The 27,629-nt window shown below is 31.5% G+C and overlaps 1 protein-coding gene across 1 annotated transcript; it reads left to right on the top strand.

Moving 5' to 3' along the window:
- The first annotated feature begins 414 nt into the window (after positions 1-414).
- Positions 415-27,250, top strand: LOC139513172 (sodium/potassium/calcium exchanger 5-like). The gene is made up of 9 exons (XM_071301452.1): positions 415-1,078; positions 13,757-13,942; positions 16,438-16,521; positions 17,286-17,389; positions 18,008-18,108; positions 19,433-19,725; positions 21,037-21,252; positions 21,862-21,963; positions 24,053-27,250. The coding sequence occupies exons 1-9, from the start codon at positions 925-927 to the stop codon at positions 24,376-24,378; spliced, it is 1,566 nt and encodes a 521-aa protein (XP_071157553.1). The 5' UTR covers positions 415-924; the 3' UTR covers positions 24,379-27,250.
- The last annotated feature ends 379 nt before the right edge of the window (positions 27,251-27,629 follow it).

Here is a 27,629-nt window from a genome sequence, read left to right as displayed (position 1 = left end):
AGGGCCATTACTCTGCAGACATTGATTTCTTAACATTATGTTACTTGAGAAATCTAATTAAACGAATGTTTAAGGATGATACTATAATTGATGTATATCTTTAGAGGCCTTGTTGTTTTACTGTAACATTGACGTACACGACAGCTCTTTTCGTATTCTTAATTAATGTGTTTTCCTATGATTGCTTTGTATAAATAAACCTGCCTTTTCTACCGTATAAGGAATTCGGCAGTAGAATAGCCACTTTTAATCATCCTCCATCCGTGTAAGGTATAAATAGCTGTTGTTATCTTGTTGATTACTGTGTTTTGGTTAACCAGGTCGTTCTTTATTGATTTTATGTTAATGTGACAAGGTTTTCTTTGTCTATTAGGTAATAATAAAATATATAAAGATCTTTTTATCAAATAAATTAATATCTTTTGTTGTCTTCAATGTGATTGAATGCTTTAGTTCATTTTTTATAAATATGAAAATAATCAAAGTGAAGATATTCATATCATTGAGGCTCAATGGGGGAATTGGTTTATTTTACGACGAATAACTACCATTTTCATATTTGTAAATACATTTTCTGAATTAACATGAACGTTTCTTGTATGGAATATTAAATGAGAGTTATTACTACGTATCTATATTATTAGATAGATATGAAACTATCCTATAAACGCCTCCATTACAATAGTAGCAACCTGTCGTGCTATATTTTCCCAACTTGTGCGTCGTTTTCAATTATTGTTATAGCATGCAAACCTTTATGTCGGTGAATTAATTAAATAAAACGATGATAAAATTGTTATAACACATGATCTTGCACTGAGATGTTTCTATTATCAACCGGGTACAATGTGTATCAGATAACATTCTATATTTATATGGAGGATAATTCTTATAGTAATTATATGATTTGTGAAGAAACGGAAAATGAAAAGATATCACGGTAAAAGAAACGGACGTTATTTAAAACTTGGGATTTTAGTGATTCTCTATACACTTGTTGTTTTGGGCACCCTTGTTTATAGGGCTAGTGGTGGTCAACATCACACACATCAACGGCATAAGAGGGATTTATCTGAAGGTAACTATAGATGTTGTATATGATATATTTAGTATAGACACAAGTACCCGAATGGACAAGATTAGTGATGGCCAGTCTTTTGGACAACTTTTACACAACAATCAATCGGTTTTATACCTACCATATTTAGATAAAAGAAGTTGTATATATTATGTTTTTATAAGATGGATTTAATTTTGCAACACAAAGTCTATTAGATATCTATTAAAACAAGAATTCCAAATGGTGAAGTAAATATCATCCCTTCGTAAAATAACGCCATCACGAATTGGTTGACTGTTATGGAATATCCGTTTCATAGATAATTATAGCGGATATGTTATTTGAGTTGTAGCTACAGACGTTACGCACGTTATTGCGTCAATACCCTGTAATCAACCAGTCCACACTAATAAACAGCTTTTCTATAAAATCATAACAGTTAAGTTATATAAAACTTATATCCATAGACTAGACAGGTAAATACTATTCCTAAAAAAGTACAAATTGTTTTATCATATTTTACTTTAGTCTAAAATAAGGACAACATATTGACAAAACGTCAAAAATATGCGTGTCAGACGTAACATACTATACACATAATCACTTTAGCAGGGGTGTTTGTGTTCTTCAAAAAAGTGTTATATCCACGAAAATTCGAATGAATGATATGCTTCATATATAAAGTATAACAATATTACTGGATATGCGTTTCTAAAACGACCAACGCTATTTTTTGGCAAAAACAAGTAGTGTTCATTTTGGTCAGATTTTGGAAGATGTTAAGTTATCAAAATTTATAGGTTTTAAAATATAAGATTATATGATATTTCGTTTGTATAGATTCGGCTCACATATGTGCATACATAGACCATATCAAAATCGAATTTTTGGAGCACTCACACTACATATAAAAATGCAACGGCTTTTGGCAAATGTCTTGCAAGATGTCCAATGTCGGATTTAGCCGTTTTTAACAAATAAATTGTCATTTGCGACGTTATTTATTGAAAATTTAGATTAGTTGCATGCTCAATAGTCCTTTTCCGTAATTGTGCTTTAAATTTACAAAACAGCTACATAAGTTTTGATAACTTGCGTAGTCAAAACGACTTCGTTTTCAAAGAAATGAAATGTCTTGCAAGTTTGTCCACTTGACGATTTTCGTACGTTTTCAACGTTGTCAATTCGGGGTACGCTATTTATGGTGGATCATCTGTATATAGTTCCTCGGATATAATTTTCTTGATAGTCAGATACTATCAACAAGACCACAAAGTATCATTAAAAAAAATCCGATGACTGGGTTTGTTCTTTTAGATGTGAAAAAGTTTTGTATCACAAGAGGATAACAAATCATATTTATCAAATTTTCAAATTTGGGAAGCGTAAACTGACAGCGATTTTTTTTTTCATTTCTCTGCAATAAGATTCATGTGTATAGAATTGAAAGTGAAAATAAAATTTGGCCTAAAGCGTGGCTACATACCTCTCCACATCATCAAAGCTTGTAAACATATGAGATGAATTATAATTAACCTTTTTTTCTGACAATCGTTTCATTTCATAATCTAATTGTACCGCTATTAAAGAAAGTATAGCGAATTTTATAAGCAAGACCCATTTAACTTGTTATTCTCGACAAACTTTTTATATACTATAGAGCAAACTATATATCCTCCTCCTTTTCGGATCTAAATGGGAAAACATTGCACTTTAATACGTTTTATGTAAATTGATCTCTGGTAGAGAGTTGTCTCATTGGCACTCATCATACCGTATATATCTTCTCATTTCATAAAGATATGCATTACCCAAATACGATATATTTTGTTGTTTGTTGCTTACGTTACCTTCATTGGGAAATATTCAATGCATATTCAGTACAACAAAACATTATAAGAAGTATCCAAATTCATATGCAAAACAAAAATTGCAAGCGAAATACAAAACTTATCCAAAATTATCTGTAATCGCCGTAAAATGTAAAAGTTTGACGTTACCATTTGAGACGCAATATCGTGCTTAACGTCACAATCCTGTTCCCTTTTCATGAATTTGACCTACCGAATTAGACTTATTGCATTTCTGTACTAAAATGAGCACCACGACGGATGCCACATTTGGAGCAGGATCTGCTTACCCTTCCGGAGGACTTGAGGTCACCCCAGTTTTTGGTGGGGTTCTTGTTGCTTAGTCTTTATTTTTTTCTGTGAACTATTGTTTTTCTGTTTGTCTTTTTCTATTTTAACATGACGTTAAATCAGTTTAATTTCGATTTATGAGTTTGAATGTTCCTCTGGTACCTTTCGTCCCTCTTTTGTTGATGATCTTATTTGGCATAAAGATTTTCGGTATTTTGTGGAGAGAGATGTGGAATACTTTTCCTTTTTTATGTTATTTGAATAGTTGGCCTGCAATCTGACTTAAACTTGAATTAACGGATTTTACATTGCCGTTTGAAATGTTTGATAGGACTTGGCAGTTGCTGTTTCCTCAACGTTATTTTTGATTGTATAGGATGGTTAATGCGTTTGTGGTAGAAAATAATTAAATCAAATCAAAACAAAACAAAACAAAACAATACAAAACAAAACAAAGCTTAACATTCTACACTTGTCTGTCGTTGAATGTTATATTTTTTCTCTGGGTTTTTTTTCACGAATAGTAGGCTTCGTTCTCCTTACAGTAATTATTGTTGGGTTCATAGAATTTTTTTAATTTCAGTTTGAAATATTTCATTGACATAGTTTTAAATTGATAATAATATTTAAGAAGACCAATCTTACGTACTTAGATTCTCTGAAACATACAGACAAACTTATGACATTATTAACATAGATCAGTCGACCCATAATGAGTTTAATTTCATGTAATCTAATGTAAGCCTTGATAATGTCGATTTAAATGTATGTGAATACAAATTCATCATTCTGTAGTTATAAAATCAAATATATTCTGTTTTTGCGTAGAATGTACTAACGCCTTCTGGATTTCCCAAAAACTTTTATCAAGTAAACTTCCCATGCACTACATAGTACTGTTCATAAATGATATTTTATTGAATATTAATTGTTAAATTAACCTCAAAAACCGCAAAATGGCATATTGAAGTGTATAACCTGAAGCAATTAATACAGAAAAAAAACCCCATGAAAAATCAAATTCTGTGATTACTGTCTGTCAAACAATGAAATAAAATCAAACTAAAAATCGAATTCAATCAGGTCTGAATACAGTTTTTATGGTACTAATATAAAAAAAATTGTGCAAAAACTGTATGTTTGAAAATTGTCAACGAGGGAAGAGGTCAGGTATGAACATTTAAAATGATATTTGAACAAGTAATATTACTGTTATATCCAAAACTTCAAAGACGTTACATGTTATTGCAGGAATGTATAAACCAGATAAATATTTCGTGGTAAAAAAATATAATAATGGTTGATATATATTACATGCGTAGTTATGGGTTTAGGAAAGAAGGAAAAAAGTGAAATTAGGGTGGGTAGAATGGAAGATGGATAAAGACTGGACAGTAATTTTGAAATACGAAAGTTTTTAGATTCTTTTCATATAAACTTTTTATGTTGGAACGTTTTGGTAAAAAGAGTTATTATTTTTTTTTTACATCTTAATATTTCATGTTTTTAGTAAATTGAATGTATTCGTCAATTTGCATGGTTATATAAAAACATTTTTTTTACTGGCTACACAATTTGATTGTTACTCATTTAAACTTGACATAATTTGTTAGAGAAAAAAAAATAACTGACCTACGCATGTTTAATTTTACAAAATTACTAAAAGTTTTGCATCACCTTTTATATATTTTTTGCTTTTTGTGATGTTTGGTTGCCGTCTGTGAACTGTGTCCCTTGAATCGTCATTAGTGTAAGGTTATTGTTTTTAAAGGGCAGAATATGAGCATTGAACCAATGCTTTATTTCACAGTCTGTAAATATAAACATCAAAGAATTAAAAATACTGTTAAACTCTTTTTCCGGCAATCTGTGGAAATGTTGTTTATAGTCTAAGATTTTTCCCGGTGCAAATGGAAACACGTTTTTAATTAAAAAGCTTGCTTTTTAAATACATGATTTTTTTTTTAAAACCTAAACTTTAGCATACAAGAAAAAACCCCAAACATAATAAAAGTGAAATGAAATGTTCAAAGATCTTCTCAAGCTATTGTCTTGTAATAGTAGTAATATCTAGAAATACCAAACTCCAAGTTAAATTAGACTAGAGGCTCTAAGGAGATCTTTAACCTGCATTTCAAATTTTCTCTATATCTATAATAGTTTGCAAGATAATAGACAAAAATGAAAAAAAGCGGTAAAATTTGTCATTTGAGGGCAATACATCGGACAGAGAATCGTCTAACACTTGGACTTATATGGAAAATTTGTAGAACTCAACATTCTTAACAATTTTATCATTTCAGATTTCCTCTACTTATGATAGTTATCTATAATCAGAATAATAGACAAAACTTGAATTTACCCACTATGTTCTATATTTAACCACGTCCGCAATCTTTGTTGTGAAGCGGGGTCATCGAATATGTTTTTTTAAACTAAATAACCTAAATGATGATTGTGGAAATATGTCCCAGTAGTGTCAGAGGAGAAGATTTTTACAAAAGATTACAAAAAAAAAATACGAGAAACTGTTAACATTTGACTATAAAGGGCAATAACCCCTTGTTTTTCTTGACTTACTTGTAAATCATACTTTACTGTACATTATTGCGTTTTTTTAAAGATTATCTCAATCTATAATGATATTGAAGATAATAACCAAAAACTTCAAAATTTCCTTAACATTACTAATAATGGGGCAACAAACCAACAACGGATTGTCTGTGTCGACAATTTAAGGACGGCCCGTGACCACAATTATTTTCTCTATCAGTTCTTTATAACGTTTTGATGCATTAAAATTCCTGGGTGTTTTTTTGTGTTTTTTTTTGTGTGTGCGTAATGTATAGTACAAGTCCAGAAATATATTCAATTTTCAGAAAATTGCATCTTTACATCATACAAATTTGGCCAATACACATCTATACCCCTATAGGCAAGTCAAGAGATGCTCCGAAAAGTGTCAATATTAACTTTTTGCACCTGGCCTAACACTCTTTCCATATCAAAATCAGTTAACATTAAATTTAAACATCCAAAATTTTATTTCAGCTCTGTTCTTTTATTTCCACCCAATAAAAACTAAGAAATGTATGAGAAATGGAAAGAAAAAAATAAAGAAAAAATACACTATAAATAAAGGGAACTATATACGAAAAAAAGCGGTCTTGTGCAAGATAGATCGTAACCTGTTAAACATTTTACCCGTTATAAAATTTGCTCGAAATTCTTTAGCTACAATATATATATATAAGCCAAAAACTGTACTTTACCACTATGTTCTATGATTAGCCATGTCGGACATATTTCGTAAACTAGATACCCCAATTATGATTGTGGAAAAGTTTTGTTAAATATGGCCCTGTATTTTGTAGAGAAGATTTTTGTAAAAACTGACAAAAAATACAAGAAAGATGTAAAATTTTATTATAAAGAGCAGTAACTCCTTAGGGAGGCAATTGACCAATTTAGTTATAAAGAATTATTTGCATATCTTACTTTGCTGTACATTATTGCTGTTTACAGTTTATCTCCACCTATATCTATATTAAAGATAATAACCACAAATTATTGTTTGGTCAGTTGTTTATTCAAATTGCACACAAAGCAAGAAGTTTGGGGCATTTTGGAAAAATATACATGAAGGACGAAATTTAAAGATATAAATATTATTAAAGTCATAAGAAACCTGAAATTAAAAAAAAATAATGCATATGTTTTTTATCATGAACTCAATGGATAGTTTTCATTATAAAACTTATGAAAATATACTTTTTTCTAACGAAAATTCTTTGATTTGTTCATATTTAGAAGAAGTTTACTGTATTTTAATTGCTTCCCCGACATATTTTCCGTATGCAAAGTGGCCTCAGTGTAACCCATCTCGTAAAAATCCGGTGATCGCAATACGCATCGATGTCCTTAAAATAAACTATTATCTGATCGTACATGTTAAACACGTGCTCAATATCCATGTTTTTTTTGTTGTTTGTTGACAAACAGGTGACAATCGTTAAACTTCGGCTTCAAAACACGAACCTGCCATATTTTCACAACAACCCCGACCGATTGAAAAACGAATTGACGATTATACGAAAGGAGAAGGTCCGGTAAGGGCCGATTTTGGCCTCAAATTTCAAGTTCATCTGACGAAAGATTTTAGACACTTTTTAAACACTTAAGTGTCTATTTCAGTTGATTCAATAAGTTTATGTGAAAGATTTTAACTGATTTACTCATTAAAAACGCTCCGATTATAGCTTAAATATGAAAAATCTATCAAATATGCCCAAAAATGTCACTTTTCAGATGGTTTTTGTCAAAAATTAAAGTGGCCGCATCCGTGTTCATCCACAACCATTATATATGTTATGTATTATCATAAAATACAACTTGCATTTCAATATTAAGAATGAACACGAATGCGGCCACTTTCATTTAAGAGGGAAACCGTCTAAAATTTAACTAAAATGCTAAAATTGTGAAGATTTCAGTAATTTAGCATGACTTAATGATGCTAGTACCCGATATATGTGCATTGTATTGTCAAAAACAGCCCATATGTATGTAGCAGAAGCATTTTACTTTCCTATGAATAACTAAAAGTATACATTTTAACAATTTTGTAAAACTGCTATATTTTGGGGCCAAAAAGGGGCCTTACTGAACCTAATCTTTTATTCGAAAAAATAATAAAATCGTGCACAGAAGACTAAGTTTATGATGTTTGTATGCATTGGTTCAAGAATTGGAATAACATTATTTCCCCAGTCACTTGTTTATTATGACTTTAATATTATGACTTTAGTACAATGTCCTGTACCAAGTTCGTTTCTGTGTGTGTAACATTTTAACGTTGCATCGTATGTTTTCTCTTAATTTTGAGTGTAAATTCACATTGCGATAAGACGTGTCACGGTACTTGTCTATCCCAAATTCATGTATTTGGTTTTGATGTTATATTTGTTTTTCTCGTGGGATTTGTCTGATGCTTGGTCCGTTTCTGTGTGTGTTACATTGTAGTGTTGTGTCGTTGTTCTCCTCTTATATTTAATGCGTTTCCCTCAGTTTTAGTTTGTTACCCCGATTTTGTTTTTTGTCCATGGATTTATGAGTTTGAACATCGGTATACTACTGTTGTCTTTATTTATAATACACGACTGACTAGTGTCAAATTGACGAATATAAAACAGTTTCATGTATATCGCGGAAATTAAATTCTGGTAATATTAAAACGTTCGAAATTTTTTTTTCTAAATAATTTAATTAAAATTGGTTATTTTTGTCGATTTCAATTACAGGGATACCAAATGGTGTTTATTATTAATCAATCTTATGCATAACTATAACTATATAATAGATAAATTTGGTGTATTTACTGTCTTCTGATTGGTTAAAATAATTAGTTTTATTTTCAATGTTGTCAATTTTGATGGCGACATGCCCACTCTGACGTTGTGTATTCATACACCAACATGTGTGTACGTTGTTATTGTTTATATAAATAATATAAAACGTTCTTTGAGCCTTATTTTTGATAGAAATTTATTTATAATGAATGGCAATAATTTATTTGAATTATTTTAAAATAATTAGTTTTATGGTTCAATAAATTCAAAATAGATAATAGCCATTAATTAAATATATGGAATTTAAAAATATTCACTATTGGTTATAATAACAGTGAAAATAAATTGAAGTCGCAAAATTAAAGCACTTTAGTATTTCCCTCATTCTCATCAGTATGACGTAGAATTTCATTCTCATCAGTATGACGTAGAATTTCATTCTCATCAGTATGAAGTAGAATTTTTCAACTAATCTAGTGATGTAGATTTATCATTTCCAATACCTTAGTCACATTTTTTTTAGTCGATTAAGCAAAACGACAGGAACACCAGCAGTGGAGCAGAAAAATCCAGAACACATTAGTTCACAATAAGTTTTATTGCGCAGTTTTTTTTCTATATATGAGATTGACTGTCCCTCTGGTATTTTTTGTCGCTTTTTGTTTTAGTTGTCAGTTCAAAACTATATGAGACATTGTAATGATTATCAAAAAACTCCTTACTGGAAGAAAATGTAAAAATTTCCGGAAATGCCCAAATGTTTTCAATTTTCAGGCAATTGAGATTTGATTTATCTTAAAACAGTCTTTAATAAAATTGAAAAAGGAAATGGGGAATGTGTCAATGAGACAACAACCCGACCATAGAGCAGACAACAGTCGAAGGCCACCAAAGGGTCTTCAATGCAGCGAGAAACTCCCGCGCCCGGAGGCGTCCTCCAGCTGGCCCTTTAACAAATATGAATACCAGTTCAGTGATAATGGACGTCATACTAAACTCCGAGTTATACACAAGAAACTAAAACTAAAAATCATACAAGACTAACAAAGGCCAGATCAAGGCTCCTGACTTGGGACAAACGCAAAAATGCACTTATTTCCTTTACAACCCACACACTCAGTTTACTAATACTAATATCTTTTAATGAGAAGTAGTAACATACCCAGGAACCTATAACAATACAGATTTCACGAACTTTTTCGTCGTTGTTAAACTCCAAATAACGATCTGTGATTGTCGAAAAAAAATTACCTTGAACTATTTGACAGGTTCTGATGTATGATTCTTAAATATGAGGTTTTAATCGAGGAAAAAAGGTTGAGATAATTCATAATTATTTTTGTCTCAAAATTATGAAAGCTAGCAAAACTGTGTTCAACTGTCTTTTATTTGGAATACTAGGTCATTTGGTATGTATGTTATCATTGAATCTATAAGGTTAATAATTAGGTTTGATGATTATTTATATTATTGAAACATTTCACACTTTTTAACTTTATTGCGTAATGATACACTAAAGATTAAAATGTTGTAATATTAGTGCATTGAAAATATATAATTCGTTTTATTGGTATGCCCAGTCAATCTATCAATTTATATTATTTTTTCAAAATCTTATTGTTCTTGGCCCAAACACTACTTATCTAAAGCACAGTGTAGATACTATTCTGTACGCTATCCGGAAGTCGCGATTTTCGAAGCGAGAACTTTTTGGATCACATTTTAAATTTGTACATTGCTTAATGATTAATTCACCCGACATCGATATTCTCAAATGGTTTAGAACTAAATTCAGCGCGTTCATTATTCGTAGCCTTGCCATAATCAAGAGATTTTCAAGTGCATCAAGTGCATCACTAAGGAAAATCAGTCGGTGGACCTTAAAACAATCGTTTTACCCTTTTAGTGTACAAATTACCGTAAACACCCGATTTAATTAACTATACTAAGTATTATTTCAAGTAGTGGTAAAAGTTTCAACCAGATCTTTGAAGACAGAAATAAGAAAATTACACTTGTTTCAATTTCTCACTGTACGATCAGTCTCGCTTGTATATTTTGTAACTGTATGATCAGTCTTTATTTCACTGTATTCTAGTGGTGATTTCAAAGTTATTTACTATACATTATAAGGTGGCATTTTTCTAAATAACACAAATAGATTTCAATAAATTCACATCTTGAAAAGTTATGAAACATGTTTTAGCTTGATAGGGTGTACTCGACTTACTACATTAAGTATAAGGATGTTTAAATGTTGCTAAAATAAAAGGTAGGTTTGTTGTATATATGAGTTTCAGAAATGTCCTCCGTTATACTTAAAAGTGTACAAATACACACAGATTTAATTAATATTGTTATACAAAAACGTTTTAATGGTTGCACCAACCTCAACCTACCAACCAATTTTTTCTTTGGAAAATCCTGTTATAAAGGGTGAAAGTACATAACAAATTATTATCATTTCCACAAGTTGCCACGCAATCAACAAATGCAATCAGTACAATGACATATATGGATTAACCCAGAAATCGCTTTAAGTAAACTGATAAAATCCTTTTCATTTTAAATTCATTCGATATTGATACAGGTAATGATTTCTGTAAACTTGCCCAAATTATATCACATGAATTATCCCCCTACGCAAAGCTTTCTTTATCCATTTTTTGTAATTTTAAAAGAGACAAGCTTGATGTATGTTATCATCAATTGGTCAACGGCGGACGGTGAAAATAGTCTTTAAAAATGTAATAGCTAAACAGATAACTGCAACGATACACTATTACAAAAAGCGAATCGTGTATTGCTTTTTAGGCATTTGATTTTGAATAAGACTGACGGAACAAAAATACAATTATTTTGCCGTCTACAAAAATCATCAGAAATATATTTGTTTTGTCTGATGAAAGAAATTACACTTTATAGTCACGTACTTCAAATTGCCGTTGTTTTTTTTCAAAATCACGACTGGTCATACAGTCAAAAAATCTGAAATCGCTTCTAGAATACAGTCAGTTCTAGACTGATCGTACAGTAATTTATTTTTGGATCCTCAAGGAAAACATATTTTTTTTATGGGAAATACGAATATTCTACTTAAATACGAAAAGAATATTGAAACAGTATGTATTTAACTGTAAAATAATGCAAATATTTGCCAAAAAAGATTATTTGCTTTGTACTAAGAGAGCAAAATTTTCCATCGATTTCACTTTTTTTCTGTCAAGTTGGTGTGTTGCACACGTATATTTTATATTCTAATGCATGTTTTTGTTACCATTACTCATATTTAAGATGCTATACATACCTTGAAGATGTACAAAGCACTTTATAGATATAGGATTAAACAAATGATGAGAAAAGTCACCGTAGGCAAAACCGTCCTGTTAGCCAGTTGGAAATCATCGCTTCGAAAATCGCGACTTCCGGATAGCGTAAGAATAGTATCTGCACTGTGTAAAGTATTTATTTGAATCATAAACGTCCGTTTCAACAATAAAGACATTGTGTAATTACATCAACAATGCATGCAGGGTCGGATCCAGGAATTTTGAAAGTGTGTGTGGGGGGGGGGGAGTTTTTATTAAATTTTGGGACCCTTTTTTTGGTTAAAAAACATATAATAAGTGTAAAATTCACTTTTTAAACGGTTCCTGACACGGGGCATGTATATTCTATAGTTGCTTAGTAAGTGTCAGGGTTGAACATGTTTGTATGCTGTATTCTCCCTATTGATTGTCTATCATAAAATGTTAGTATGGATCCAAAGCTATGTACTGATATATTTGATGTGGGATTTGTCAGTTAACAAGAAATACGCCGGGCTGTTCCATGAAATTTACAATACGACTGACACGAGTTTAAAAAATCAAACAAGCAATTTTTATCCAAATGTTTGGTTGGTATATGTCACCCAACAAAATTAAGGGAGTTGAGGGGTTCCAAATCAACCAAAGGCTACAAATGAGTCTGAAATGACAACGAATTTATGAATGACGGTCGACAAATGGAGACATAAAGGTCACACTCAGTAGTATTCAGTTAGTATTCAATATATCAGTTCGGCGAAACAGACATTCCCGTCAGACATGCAAACCCCGGCCTAAAAAAAATACGTCCCGTTTTTTATTGATCATTTAATGCTAAATAATTTTGTTGGAAATTTTCGTTTCTAATAGCAAAAAAGTGGACATGATTATTGTTTTCAATCCAGATATGGCCATAATTTTTATTTAATGCAAAAATCAGAGTCAGATTTTTTTCTCTCAAATACCTTAGACTGCGTCCTCAAATCAAATGGTTCGTACTTTAGATTTTAAATCTATCTAGAGCTTATACTGACTGGGGATCATTATTCAGCTATCATGTTATTTAAAATAGGCTGGGGCGTTTGGGGTTAAACATGTTTTCGTAGGTAAAAAATATTGCTGTGGATTTTTCTTCTTCTTGAGAGTGTAATAGAGTTTTACTTTCTTTTTGGTTGAATTATGAAATAGAAGTCACTTCGTTCTTGCTCAATCCTGTGTCGCTTAGAAAGTATCATGGTTGTCATCCTAAGCCTAAGCAATGTGGTACTGTAATTTGAATTTCAAAATAACCGAGTGACGTTTTTTTGACGCAGTGGTCAACTCCACCATAGCGAATAATATGACTTTGACATAATTAGTAAATATTAGCGAAAAAATATCTTTTTATAAGTAAAGAATTGTCGCATAAAAATTAAATTACACGGAAATGGCAAAATCACGAAGTATAGTCTGATTAATCATTTTACAAAAAAAAGTCCAAGCAAAGGGGCGTACGCCCTCTACGCCACCCTCTGGATCCGCCACTGGCATGGTCAAACAGAACTTATATCGTTACTTAATGTCCCTTGTTTTCTATTAAGTATGTGTCATGTTGTAAACATATATTCTTTGATATAAAATATTAGGAATGTAGTAAATGGCAACAGATTTGACAAGATATAGTTAGAATCTGGAAAAGCAATTGTTCAAAAATAACTCGTAGTGTGAAAATGAGACATCTGATCATTGTTGAAATCCACAAGGTGGCGTGTAACTGTTTACAAGAACCCATCCTCGTCATTTAGTCTCTTGTCGATTCGTGTCTTATTGGCAATCATATTATCACACCTTCTTATTTTTAGCTATTTTTGTCGAAGTTTGATGATAAATGTACTATTACTTTCAAATTATCTTTTACAGACGATGATAACACTACAGATTGCATCCCAAGATCTGTGGACAATTTTCCAGGCAATTTCTTCACATTAGAACAAACACAAGATGGCGGAGTATTTCTCCACATTTTTATTGCCTTGTATTTATTTGGTGCACTGGCAATTGTTTGTGACGACTATTTTGTTGCCTCCCTAGAAGTAATTTGTGATGGTGAGTTTTCATCTACATAATTATTTTTCTAAATTTGAATATAAGATAGGAAAATACGGATAATTTAATTTAATCCCGACTTCTCTTGTTTAACCACGTTATCTATGAAGTTCTTATATAATAGACCTACAATTGTATTGTAAAGCGCATAATAATGACAGTGATGTCAAACTGTACAATAACATAGAAGTCTTAGATAGTAAGAAGATGTGTTATGAGTGCTAATGAGATAACTCGCCATCCAAGTCACAATTTATAAAAGTTAACCATTATAAGTCAAAGTGCGGTCTTTTACACGGATCCTTGGCTCACACCGAACAGCAAGCTACAAAGGGTCCCAAAAATGACAAGTGTAAAAGCATTCAAATGGGAAAACTAACGGTCTAATCTATATAAAAAAAACAAGAAACGAAAAATACTTATGAGCCACATCAACTTCTGAACATCAAATGCATGCTTCTGTTATAAGCGTACTTAGTAAAAGTACCTATTCTCCGTTTTGGTGATTTTGCTTTTTTCTGTCAAATCGTCCAGTATGTCCCAAGAAGATATAACGTAAGGTAACGTGTTCGCTGCACACCCTTTATCTTTTACCACAAATTTTATAATATACAAGGTGAATACCATTAACGGTACCAATTTTTCTGTACCAGATGCGCATTTCGACAGTTCTTGCCTCTTCAAAGCCAACATACTTGAAATTACAACGGGTATAAATAGCTTTTATAAACTAAAAAGGACAAAAAAGTATGACCAAAGTCGGACAAGGAATATATTGACGAAGTTTTATGCTGTTTTTGTATTTCTTCGAAAGATATGACACATTACCAAATCTTGCCGATAAACATTTTGTTTATTAAAGTAATAATAATAATAAATATAGAATTGTAATCTTAAAGGCACACATATTTGATATAGATACATGTAATATATACAAGGGTAGAAAATATGTCGAACATCTATGATTATGATGATTTACTTCATCATTAAAGTAAATAAACCAATGTTATTTACCAAAGATATAAAAATCGAGATAACCATTTAATATACATACACAAAACATGCAGATAAAAATGGTAATATTGCAATACATTTTGTAAACAACACAAAAAGACAAATAATCTTGAAAAAAATATTATAAAGTTACTTTTGACTTGTTTAAATAAAGAACATCATCATTGATTTTGGGTGATATTATTTTCCTACAAACGATTGTTATTGTGATGAGTATCAGTCTTGAACGTATTCATTAGTTGTAATGAAAGAAATGTAAACCTAGTCCTTACTTTATGATATGCATAATTGTATGGTAAATACCTAAATAAATGATGTACTTTATTTCAACATTAATTTTCGAAATGCGCATCTGGTGCATACACATTGGTACCGTTTATGTTATAATTAATGTAAAAATAATTATTAAACCAAAGTTTATCTTACGACTATGAGTAGAAAGAAACGAAATGGCTTCAGGTTTCCATGTTTATTGATTTTCTTTTCTTTTATTTCAAATTTACCTACATAAACAATTCTTAATAATGTAGAAAATGAGCGTTTTGCGTATTCAAACTAAACTCTTTTTTTTTTAAAATTCAACGGGTCAATATCTCGATCTACGTAAGGATATATTTCCACGTGGATATACCGACTCCTCTGTTCACATGACATAGCATTAAGGTGATCATTTAGTGGAAATTGAAAAATCATTCGAAACTGTTATGTTTATCTAACACCAGAGATAGACGACCTTGAGTAGATTTAGCACAACTTTTGGAATTTATAGGTTTCAATTCTCTTTCATTGATTGGACAATTTATTTTTATATGAATGAAGGCAACAGTAGTATACCACTGTTTAAACTGTGAGTGTTTTGTGTAGATTTAACGCGCGCTTAATATTATAAATTATAAACCTAATATCTTTGAGGGCTTTTGCAACCACTTGGTTATGCTCGAACGTTTCGTCTGTTTTGACCATACAAGCCCAATAATATACATCTCCTGTTCTTATATGAAGTAAGCATCACTAATGCAGTCATCTGTATATTTAATGTTAACACATTCAATGTCGTTGGTAGTCTTACCACAATCAATTAATGCACTATGCACATATAGGATACATTTTTGGAATTTCTTTTTTTTTATAAGAACCATTCAACCTTGTATATATTTTCAAGCCATAACTGGAATACGTCCTCTGTTTGTTTCTGATATATGTTATGATATATGATACATGATATATGGTTTGCAGAAATATGGGCCAATATCGATACAGGATATGTATTATATCAGATTATCATGTACTTCCGACACATTGTTTTAGTATGAATCAAATAACATGAATACATCCTTTTTTGAGTCGAGTACAAACAAGATTTATATTCATAAACACAAAGATATTCTGCCGAGTATATTTAACTCGAAATACACAATACACTTCTGTTTCCTTTAATTTATTACATATCAAATTATTAAATAATTTATTATTTATTTTAGAATTAAAACTGAAAGAGGATGTGGCTGGTGCCACTTTTATGGCCGCAGGAAGTTCTGCACCAGAATTCTTCACAGCGCTGATAGGTAATATGATTAATCATAATTCAAAATCAGGTTTACTACCTTAAACTTACGCACAATTTTAAGATTCAGGTAAGAAAGTAACCGATGCTCTTTTTTGTTTGAATTGATATACCATACAAAAAAGTCGGACGATGTATATGGGACCTTCAAACTCATAAATTGACGAAAAACTAACGCATCATGGCAAAAAACTAACTAATCTGAAAGACGTAAAGAAGACCAGTACACACAACACTACATAGGAAACTGAAGAATGAGCAACACGAACCCCACTGTAAAAACATACAAAGCACGTTATTTCGACAGTTGTGTCTGCGACGACATATATATATATAATTGATAAATCAACAACAACAATAACAAATATGAAGTCGGTGGCCCTCTGATTATTTTTTACCAACAACTTTTCATTTTGTAGTGAAATATGTGGACTGATAATGCAGGACACAATTTGAAAGATCGTTTCAAGGACTTTTTTCCAGTATTTAATCAATAATGTTTTATTCAGTGAAATAGATTAGAGATTGTTTTTTTTAATTTTAGATCCGGTCAAACTTGCTTACAAATTAGAAAAAAAACAAATAATTATATAACCCTGAAACGACTTGTAACAATTTATACTGTAATATATAAGTAGAAAATGATGTTGGTTGTTTATCTTTATATCTTTTTTATTTTTGAGAGTTAAGTCAAGAACTGAAGTTAGAATAACCGGAATGTTTTAGCTTAAACTGATGTCCAATATTATAGCTTATTCTTTGTAGGGGTATTTATTTCAAAGAGCGACGTAGGAGTAGGTACAATTGTTGGATCGGCAGTCTTTAACATTCTGTTCATTGTTGGAGTTTGTGCTTTATTCTCTGGAATGGTAAGTTCATCGATAGATTGAAATGCTTTTTACCATAAACGTATTGTTTAGATACGGGGCTCATATTATCCGGAAGTTAAATGATAGGCATCTACATCATTTTATAAAGACTCAGATGACAAAGCTTTTTGCCAATTTTCAAATAGTCTAACGACAGTTCCTGACCATCGGCTATATCAATATTACGTTACCAACTCTCTTTTAGATGCAAGAAATATAAAAAATCCAGCCATGTTTTGAGATTTATTTTTAATATTTTTAGTTAAGTTTAAACATATTTATTTAAAGTAGATTGGGAAACGACTATACTCGCAAATGGTGTCAATGGAGAGCCGAAATTTCAGCCCCTGAAATTTTCATCCCTGACGGGAATCGAATCAGGAACCTTTGTGTTAGTAGTCCGATGCACTAACCACTACACCACGGCTAGTCAAAACATATTTTGATTTCCTTCAAGATCAATAAAAAACACTATTAAGTCGAATAAAGTTCAAGCTTTTGGTTGAGTTAAGCGTTCGTACAAACACAGCAATTCGATACTACTTTTATTTATCTGGAATTCAAACTATAGATTGCACTGTAGATTGCACAAATCTCATAATTTAGTATATTTTGAAGGTAGTTAATCTAACATGGTGGCCAATGTTAAGAGATTGTGTATATTATATCATTGCTGTAGCTACTCTAGTGATTGTCATACAAAATGGCAAAGTGTACTGGTAAGTTTATTTGATTAAAAGTTAAATTTTCAAACATATCAATATTAAGTTTTTTCGGAAAAACTAATATTTACTTACAAAAATGCACTGAAAAATTATTAAGTACGTAGAAAGTATATATTTATGTATCATTGAATGCTACTTATAAAAACCATTCCAATTAGATGTATCGAAACCGTAAATAGACTGGTAAAATATACATCTGTTTTATTACTTCTGTCTTACAAAACTATACGAAAATACATGTCATGCGTCCGAAGCGCCTTTCTTGATTTACAATTATCGGTAACACTCTAAGCCAAAGATTTGAACGCCAACTGTACCCCTCTTGTTACCGACTTATTCCTTTATTCATAGAAAACACATACTGGAACTTCTTTGGAAGAATTAATTTTGGAAGCTAGCATTCCGCTATATAGATGATGCTCTCTCACTAATAATTCAAAACTGGTGTTTATGTCATTCGTATAAATATCATCGATTTGAAATTAAATATACAACAGATACAGTTAAGTCTGCTTCATGTTTTGACACACATCAACATATTGGCAATGAAGGTCGTTTTTTAACGACAACACAGATCATTTTACTTTTAATTTCGAACTTATCGTTTCTATGTAAAATTATTCCATCAGCGCCCACATGTGGAGTTTGAATTTCAAAGTTGGTGTGATATTCCAGATCTTGGGTTTTGTGTAAGATATCATACCAAGGACGATATCATACTAAGGGTATAAAGAAGTCTAGTAGAAGTCAACCATTCTAAATTTTACAGACACCACCATGAACTGAAAATATCTTCTCTTGAGCTACATAATTTAAGACTGATAAATAGAAATTGAACCCTTAGGTTATCACATTTTACCACCTTTTGCGCTGCGAGATCCCTTTTTTGATTTTTGGCGACTGTTATTAATTTTGCTGACTCTAATTTAACTGCCAAATTTGACAATCAGTTAGTCGATCATTTTACGTTTTTTTATTGACATGAAAATAAAAGCGTCAATCTATAGAAAGAGTTTTTGAAAAAAAAGACAACTAAATAATAGCTATGGAATCAGTTTTTTCAATATTTTTTTTAAATGGAAAAAAAAGACAAGATCCACAATATTTGTGAACTTTTACAATACATGCTTGTGAAACTTTTCCGAAGCGACAAAGTAATTTGCCTGCGACATATAAAGCGATAATGTAGAAACTATTTCTTATGAATGATTAGTAGGTTTTCACACTACCACTTAATAAAAGTTTACATAGAAATGAAAGTCTTACTAAAAGACACGCACAACTCATAATTGAACGTCTCTCAATCTTGAATTTACAGGTATGAAGCCTTGATTATGTTTTTATTGTATCTTGGCTACATTCTTATAATGTACTGGAATAAAGATCTCGAAGAGTATTTTGAAAGACTTTATCGAAAACTCCGACATATTCCAGAAGATCCTCCATCACAAAATGAAACTCAGTCCTTGACAGGTTCACAAAAGATAGGCAATGGTGTGTATAATACTTCTAAAGATTCCGTCAAAGATGTGGAAGACGGTAAACACGATGAGGTAGAAACATCCTTTACAGGAACACACGAGAGTGTTCCCCACGAAGGACATAAAGATAGTAAGTCTTGGCGGTTATTATTTTTTATTTTTTATTAAACTTTTATCAATATCTTTGCATGTACATTTTTAAATTGGCAGAATTTATTTTTGTGATTTTGGTCTATCCGCGAAAATAACACACTATACTGGTTAATATTCTACTACATTTTCTATTACACTGTTTATTTTGCAGTGTAACAATGTTGTTAAATTCTTTACCTCCTCACGATTAATTTCTGACATATTGTAACTAAAACAATGTCCTTTTTGATGTTTAATTAGTTATCAAAGGTACCAGGATTATAATTTAGTACGCCAGACGCGCGTTTCGTCTACATAAGACTCATCAGTGACGCTCATATCAAAATATTTATAAAGCCAAACAAATACAAAGTTGAAGAGCATTGAGGATCCAAAATTCCAAAAAGTTGTGCCAAATACATCTAAGGTAATCTATGCCTAGGATAAGAAAATCCTTAGTTTTTCGAAAAATACAAAGATTTGTAAACAGGAAATTTATAAAAATGACCTCATTATTGATATTCATGTCAACACCGAAGTGTTGACTACTGGGCGGGTGATACCCTCGGGGACGAAACGTCCACCAGCAGTGGGATCGACCCAGTGGTGTAAATAGTTATCAAAGGAACCAGGATTATAATTTAGTACGCCAGACGCGCGTTTCGTCTACATAAGACTCATCAGTGACGCTCTTATCAAAATATTTATAAAGCCAAACAAATACAAAGTTGAAGAGCATTGAGGATCATAAAATCTAGACAAAATAAATAATCGTTCTTTCAGCGAAAGAGTTGAACGTATCAAATGATATTACGATAATAAATACTTATGCATGTTAAACTGGACTATATTGATCTCATGATATAGATATATCAAATCAAATAAGGAGATGGGTTGTCAACTATATATTAACATCCAAATGCTATAAATTATACAAACTGAACAACTTCGTAAAACCCCATACCGTATAGACTATTTTAAAATGTCCTGACATGACACAATATGAATCAGTTCAAACAAGAAAAAACATCGTAATTCACGTTTTAGTGTAATCATTAGTTTTTATTTTCTAAACATCACCCCAACAAGAGGTGTTTCCAGATCCCTTACATATGATTGATAAGTATCCAACCAAATTGTTTCAACTTTGTCTACAACGACCCTGTGATAATGTTGCTGTTTTAGTCAGTAACACTATTTTTGATGTAAACAAGAAAGCACAACACATATTAATGAAATTTAGTTCTGTTAACATTCACACTACATCTGTTTTTTTCTCATTTTATACTAAATTGTGAAATTCTTGAAGGTAAAGAATATGAATCACCATGGCTGATACCGATATCTTTCCCTGCTCGTATCCTCTGGGTAACCATGCTACCCGTAAAGGCAATATTATATATAAGTATACCGGACTGCAGGCTACCAGGGCGATGGAGGAAGATGTACCCTCTGACTTTTATCATGTCAGTAGTGTGGATTGCAGGTTTCTCATATGTAATGGTTTGGATGATTACAATAGCAGGTAATCTTGAAAATGTATTAGATAATCAACAAATATTTTACACAAAAACACATTCTAAAAGTAATACAGGCATGATAGTGCTTACAATTCATTTCCAAGGAGCATTACTCCTTTAAATAGCTAAGCAACGCCGATCATTGAGTTCATTTAAGCGCTTAAAGTTAAAGTCTGGTATAATAGACCTTTAATGTAAATTTCATAAAAAAAAATATGAAAAGAATTGTACCTATGGTAGCGCTCACAAGACCAATCACACGGTATTCTATTACCTCCGCACAGCTTAGTTTGCTTAATATTTTGAAGAAACAATAACGCTAAAGGACTTCATGGAGTTCATGTTATAGTGACCACCAGGAAGAAAAAAACGCAAAATAAGATATATGTCAAAAGAAACATAAAAACCTTAATACTTTTGTATCAATGTGTGTGATTGTGAAACACGTGATGCATACAAGCTATAAAAATTGCAGGTACATTTGATATTTACGATATGATACCATATTGTGTGATGCTCTAGTTTCTGATGGTGTAATGTCAGAGAGAAAAGGAAGGTTTTTTTCTAGTCCTATCATATGCTTCATCATTTCACTATGTTATTATTATTTATAGGAGATTCCCTAGGCATTGCAGATACCGTTATGGGGTTAACAATCTTAGCGGCAGGAACAAGTGTACCCGATTGTTTGGCCAGCTTGTTTGTATCAAGAGACGGTAAGCTGAAAAAGAAGAAATTGATTTACTAGTAGCCGTTCGTTGTATGACTAATGGGTTGGGCTTGTAAATATTTAAAAACAGAGATATGAAAAAGCTAAAACTGCTCTGATATCAAGCTGATTATCAAGTTAAATAATCTGAAGGAATTGCATGAACTCACCCCCCCCCCCCCCCAAAAAAAAAGTGACCCTGGTTGAATTTTCATGATAATTAGTTATCAAACGCCAGACGCCCGTTTTGCCTACATAGGACTAATCAGTAACGCTCAGATCAAAATAGAAAGTCAAACAAGTATATAATATAATTAATATTTGTGTCAAAACCGAAGTGCTGACTACTTGACTGGTGATACCCTCGGGTACGAAACGTCCACTAGCAGTGGCATCGACCCAGTGGCGTAAATAGTTATCAAAGGTACCAGGCTTATTATTTGAGACGCAATACGCGAGTTTAGTCTACATTAGACTCATCAGTGACGCTTATATCAAAATACTAAGAAAGTCAAACAAGTAAAAAGTTGAAGAGGGCCCAAAACTCCAAAAAGGTGTGCCAAATACAGCTAAGGTTATCTATGCCTCGGATAAGAAAATTCTTAGTATTTCGAATAATTCATACTGGTGCAAACAGTTAATTTATAACAACTACCATACACAGCTACTTTTGCATAGGTGCTATTTTTGTACTAAAAATATGTAGTACTGGAAATTTACTTTTAATATATAGTACTATTTCTTTACTTTAAAATTATTGTAATATTTAGGTACTTGTATTTTACAGTACTTGATTTGTACTAAATATTTTGGTACAGAAATAATACAATATTCCATGTTTGAAAATCATAAATTTAAGAGATTTGAAATAGAAAAACTTTCAAAATGCCGAAAATGTAACGGTAGTAACCAAAAATCTGTAGTACCTAAATTTCAAGTACAAATTAAGTACTGTAAAATTCAGGTACCTAAATATTACAATAATTTTAAAGTAACAAAATAGAACTGAATATTAAAAGTAGTTTTCCGGTACTACAGATTTTAGTACCTATGCAAAAGTAGCTGTGTATAATTGATATTCTTTTCAACACCGAAGTGCAAGCGTTTCCTGTAATGAACGCAGCGCAGATAAGGTAGAACAGGCCATAGTTAGTCAGGTCATGATATGTGCAATTTTAAATGTTAAAAGAATATTTTGAAAATAAATTAGTATGATCTTATTGCACAACTGTTACAAAATATCTATGACAAATGTGATGATTTCAACTATTCAAATGTCGACCTCAATTTTAACAATAAAAATACTCTCTTCCCATTGTATCGCGTTTACATATATGCTCACGCCATAGATAAAATATCTCCAAACAGAGTTATGAGAATACACGATTGAAATTGACACTACACAAGTTTAACAGTCACCATAACGAATTGGTTTCATGCCCCATTTATGGGCATTATGTTTTCTGGTCTGTGCGTCCGTTCGTTCGTTCGTCCGTCCGCTCCTCCAGCTTCAGGTTAAAGTTTTTGGTCGAGGTAGTTTTTGATGAAGTTGAAGTCCAATCAACTTGAAACTTAGTAAACATTTTTCCTATTATATGATCTTTCTAATTTTAATACCAAATAAGAGATTTTATCCTATTTTCACGGTTCAGTAAACATAGAAAAGGATAGTGCGGATTGAGTATCCGTGTACTGGGGACACATTCTTGTTCTTACCTCCTTAGATATCAGAATAGTCGTTTAATATGTAATTTATGTTATATACCTGATTTAGGCGTTTTGACTGATTCCGGATTTTGCAAGGCGTGTCAGGTATGCGTGGCAGGAGATGAGTACACATTTGAATCGCTCCTTTGAAGTTCATGTGATTCCCTTGGTATTTGTTTGTTGACAAAAAAAATAAAAAAAATATACTATTTGATTAGGAACGTTCCGTTGAATTATCCTCGGAGTTCAGTATTTTTGTAATTTTTCTTTTTATGTTGATTTTTCTTTTTATTCTATTGAATTTTTGAGATTTCAGCATCTGGAAACCACTGGTGCCTTATTTTAAAGCAATTGCTCTTTATCTCTTAATTTGCAGTTTTTTTTTACAGGATTTGGTGATATGGCAGTTGCAAACTCTATTGGAAGTAATGTGTTTGATATATTGGTTTGCCTTGGTCTTCCTTGGCTGATTGAGACAGCGGCAGTCAATCATGGTGACTACGTCAAAATAAGCAGTGAAGGACTAATCTACTCATCTATAACTCTATTATCAACAGTCGTGTTTTTATTGCTGGCCATGTTCTTTACAAAATGGACGTTAAGTAAACCTTTTGGGATTGTTTGTTTATCTGCCTATGTAATTGTGATAACATTCTCTGTTTTATATGAACTGAACGTATTTGGTAATTTTGTGGCAGAGATTTGTCCAAGATAATGTTGAACATCACGTTTATAAGCACTCTTGTATAAAGATGTACAGTTAATATGAAACGATATGTGTATATGATATATTTAGATGTAGTTAATTTGTTCACTTACGTTTATTGAGAAATTTCATAAGAACATGTTTCATATGTTATAATATGTTATTGATATATATCTACGAAATGATTTGTTGACGGAGTGTAAGAGGAAATTTTAACTAAACGTCCCACAAATGCGAAAATATTTTTAAAGAGCAAATTCAATGCTACTAAATGTTAAACGTTCAGATTGAAGACCCTGTTAAATGAACTCATCTGAATGTCCTTAGATTGAAGCTAAGAAGTTTCTTTTGAAAATGTCTAATATCATATAAATGAAAGTTCAGATAATTAAACAAAAATGCAATTCTAGATTTATTATACATACATTGAAATACAAAGCAAACGACGAAAATAAGAGCAAATCCAATGCTACTAAATGTTAAACGCTGAGTTTGAAGACCTTGTTCTATAAATTAATCTGAATGACCTTCGATGGAAGCTTTAGACGACTCTTTTGAAAATGCTTAATATCACATAAATGCTAAAACTGCAGATATTTCAACAAAAACTGCGATTATAGATTTATCATACATACATTGAAATACAAAGCAAATGACAGTATTTAACATGTCATTTTATGTGACAACGAGGAATGAAATGAAATAAACTGCAATATGGCACTGGAAATAAAATTGTTAATTCATCGTCACAAATGAATTATTAAATTGTGATATAGTCTTGTTAAAAATCTGCAATGTCCTGTTAATTAATAACGTATTATAAAACAAAAATGATCAATAACATATGGTTTTGTGTGAAGATAAACTTAACCACGATGCATATGACTGAGGTACTGAAAGTTTTAGTTTTCTTTTCTTGTTACGTGGTTGATTAAAATAACGGATCGTTCGGTTGTCTGATGCATAACAAGAGAACGTTTCGAACCGAGGACAAATGCAGCTTATATTTGAACTAGTATTTATCTCAAAATTCAACGTTTCCTAACCTATATAGGAATAGGATGAATTTATTATTTGAACCCCAAAATGAAAATTTATTTACGTCGTTGCCTGAATTTCTAGTGTTAACAAATATTTTTGTTTTTACCAATCACAACATTTATAAAAATATAACACAAGAATTGATTGGAGTTATATTGTTGATTTAACATAATGTTAAGCTCATCATTTACATTAAAACATAGCCGTGAAGAGACTTCTCTACAAGTGCATACTTATTTATACTAATGTAACAATTAAACAAAAGAATATAACAATAAAAGCTTAACCATATTGGTACACTTTTTTCTCCCTTCATTTGTTTTGATATCTAAGTTCAATGTTAATTTTGTTTTAGTTGGCGTGTTTTGAGTGATAAACCTATAGTATACAACAAAGCAATGTCTATTAAGTTGTATATATTACGACAAGTGGTTTGGCGTCTCTCGCAATGCATGCATCAGACGACCACTTGGGCATAATGTCGCAATAGGAAAAGCAAAACAATCCGTGAAAAGTAAAACTAAAATATTTAAAACCGCGAAAACATGTTGTGACACCAACACATAGCATCGGCCCACCTATCATGTCTTTTCGTGATATTGACCGTTAACATTGTTTGAATGTATAAGGAGCACATCTCTGAGAATGAAGTCAGAATAGTGTTTAAATACATAAGCGTAACGTATTAAATGGGCGTGTGTTTCCTATACAAAGACACATCAGTGACGCTCGAATAAAACAATTAAAAAAGGGCAAGTTAAGGATTGGTTTCCCGCTAGCATGTTTACCTCCACCATATTCTCTATGTAGGAGTCTGTAATTGAGTGGTTGTCGTTTGTGTATGTGTTACATATTTGTATTTTGTTCATTTTTTTGTACATAAATGAGGACGTTAGTTTTCTCGTTTGAATGGGTTTACATTGTCATTTCGGGGCCTTTTATAGCTTACTATGCGGTATGGGCTTTGCTCATTGTTGAAAGCCGTACGGTGACTAATAGTTGTTGATTTCTGTGTCATTTTGTCTCTTTAAGGACTTGAAAAGAGTTGTCTCATTGGCAATCATACCACATCTTTTTTTCTTAAGTTAAGTACAAAGTTGAAGTGCATTCAGAACCAAAAATGTTTTTCCAAATTCAGTTTAACTAAAGACTGAGCAACACGATCAATAACAGTTTTTTGTGGTGCTCGTGTTGCACAGTCCAAGTCTTAAGTTTTTTGTTTGTTTGTTTATTTGTTTATTCAACGGGTTGTCTGTTTTTTTAAGATTTATGAGTTTGAATGTTCCTTGGTATCTTCTTCTTCTCGTTTATAATCCTGGTACCTTTGATAACTGTTTAAACAGAGGGAACGCTACAGTTGATAAATGTAAAGTTGAAAGTTTGTATGTTGAAATCATCACGTGTCATACATTCTAGTTAGAAGTTGTACATATGTTTCAAAATTGATAAAAATACAGACTGTTATAGGCGTGAAATTCATACGTGAAATCACATGCTTCGAAAAGCTAATTATTTGAAACCAGTCCTGCGATCATCGTTGTTAGTAATTATAATCAGTGATTATTCGTATTCATAATCAATTTACTTGATATAAAAACCTAATTAATAGAACATTTAATCAATTTTGATTAATAGGTGCAAAAACGAATGTGCTTGATTTATTGTTGACAGTATTTCTAATAACGTTTATGTGATAACATTTCAATTACTAATACCTCATTTCACTATCAATTGGAAAGTATTTTTTAATTTGTTATAAATCTAGTAAATATAATTCTGAACTGTGAATATGGTGAAATATTTTACAATTTACTATAAAATAAAAATAACAGTTGGATCATGTGTTATGGTTTTGATATTTGATATGACAGCCATTCAAATATCTATACATGGATACTAGGCCAATGATTGGACTCGGACTGGAAACAATGTACCTAACATATCTTAATTGCTTTTCACATAAAGTAATTCCACAATTCACATTTTGGCTTTCTTGTATCTTCCTAATTGTTTATCATAAAATTGAGAATGGAAATGGGGAATGTGTCAAAGAGACAACAACCCGACCATAGGAAAAACAACAGTAGAAGGTCACCAACAGGTCTTCAATGTAGCGAGAAATTCCCGCACCCGGAGGCATCCTTTAGCTGGCCCCTAAACAAATATATACTAGTTCAGTGATAATGAACTCATACTAATTTCCAAATTGTACACAAGAA

This window comes from Mytilus edulis, chromosome 2 (genome assembly GCF_963676685.1).
Source record: "Mytilus edulis chromosome 2, xbMytEdul2.2, whole genome shotgun sequence".
Classification (NCBI taxonomy): Eukaryota; Metazoa; Mollusca; class Bivalvia; order Mytilida; family Mytilidae; genus Mytilus; species Mytilus edulis.
Note: the sequence above shows the minus strand (reverse complement) of the source record. Positions and strands in the feature narration are given on the sequence as shown.

Bases quoted from the DNA above. Each gene is read 5' to 3' on its own strand.
- LOC139513172 (XM_071301452.1), top strand. From the start codon at position 925: ATGAAAAGATATCACGGTAAAAGAAACGGACGTTATTTAAAACTTGGG. The intron at 13,943-16,437 runs GTGAGTTTTCAT...TATTTATTTTAG, and splicing joins CCTAGAAGTAATTTGTGATG to AATTAAAACTGAAAGAGGAT. The intron at 16,522-17,285 runs GTAATATGATTA...TATTCTTTGTAG, and splicing joins ATTCTTCACAGCGCTGATAG to GGGTATTTATTTCAAAGAGC.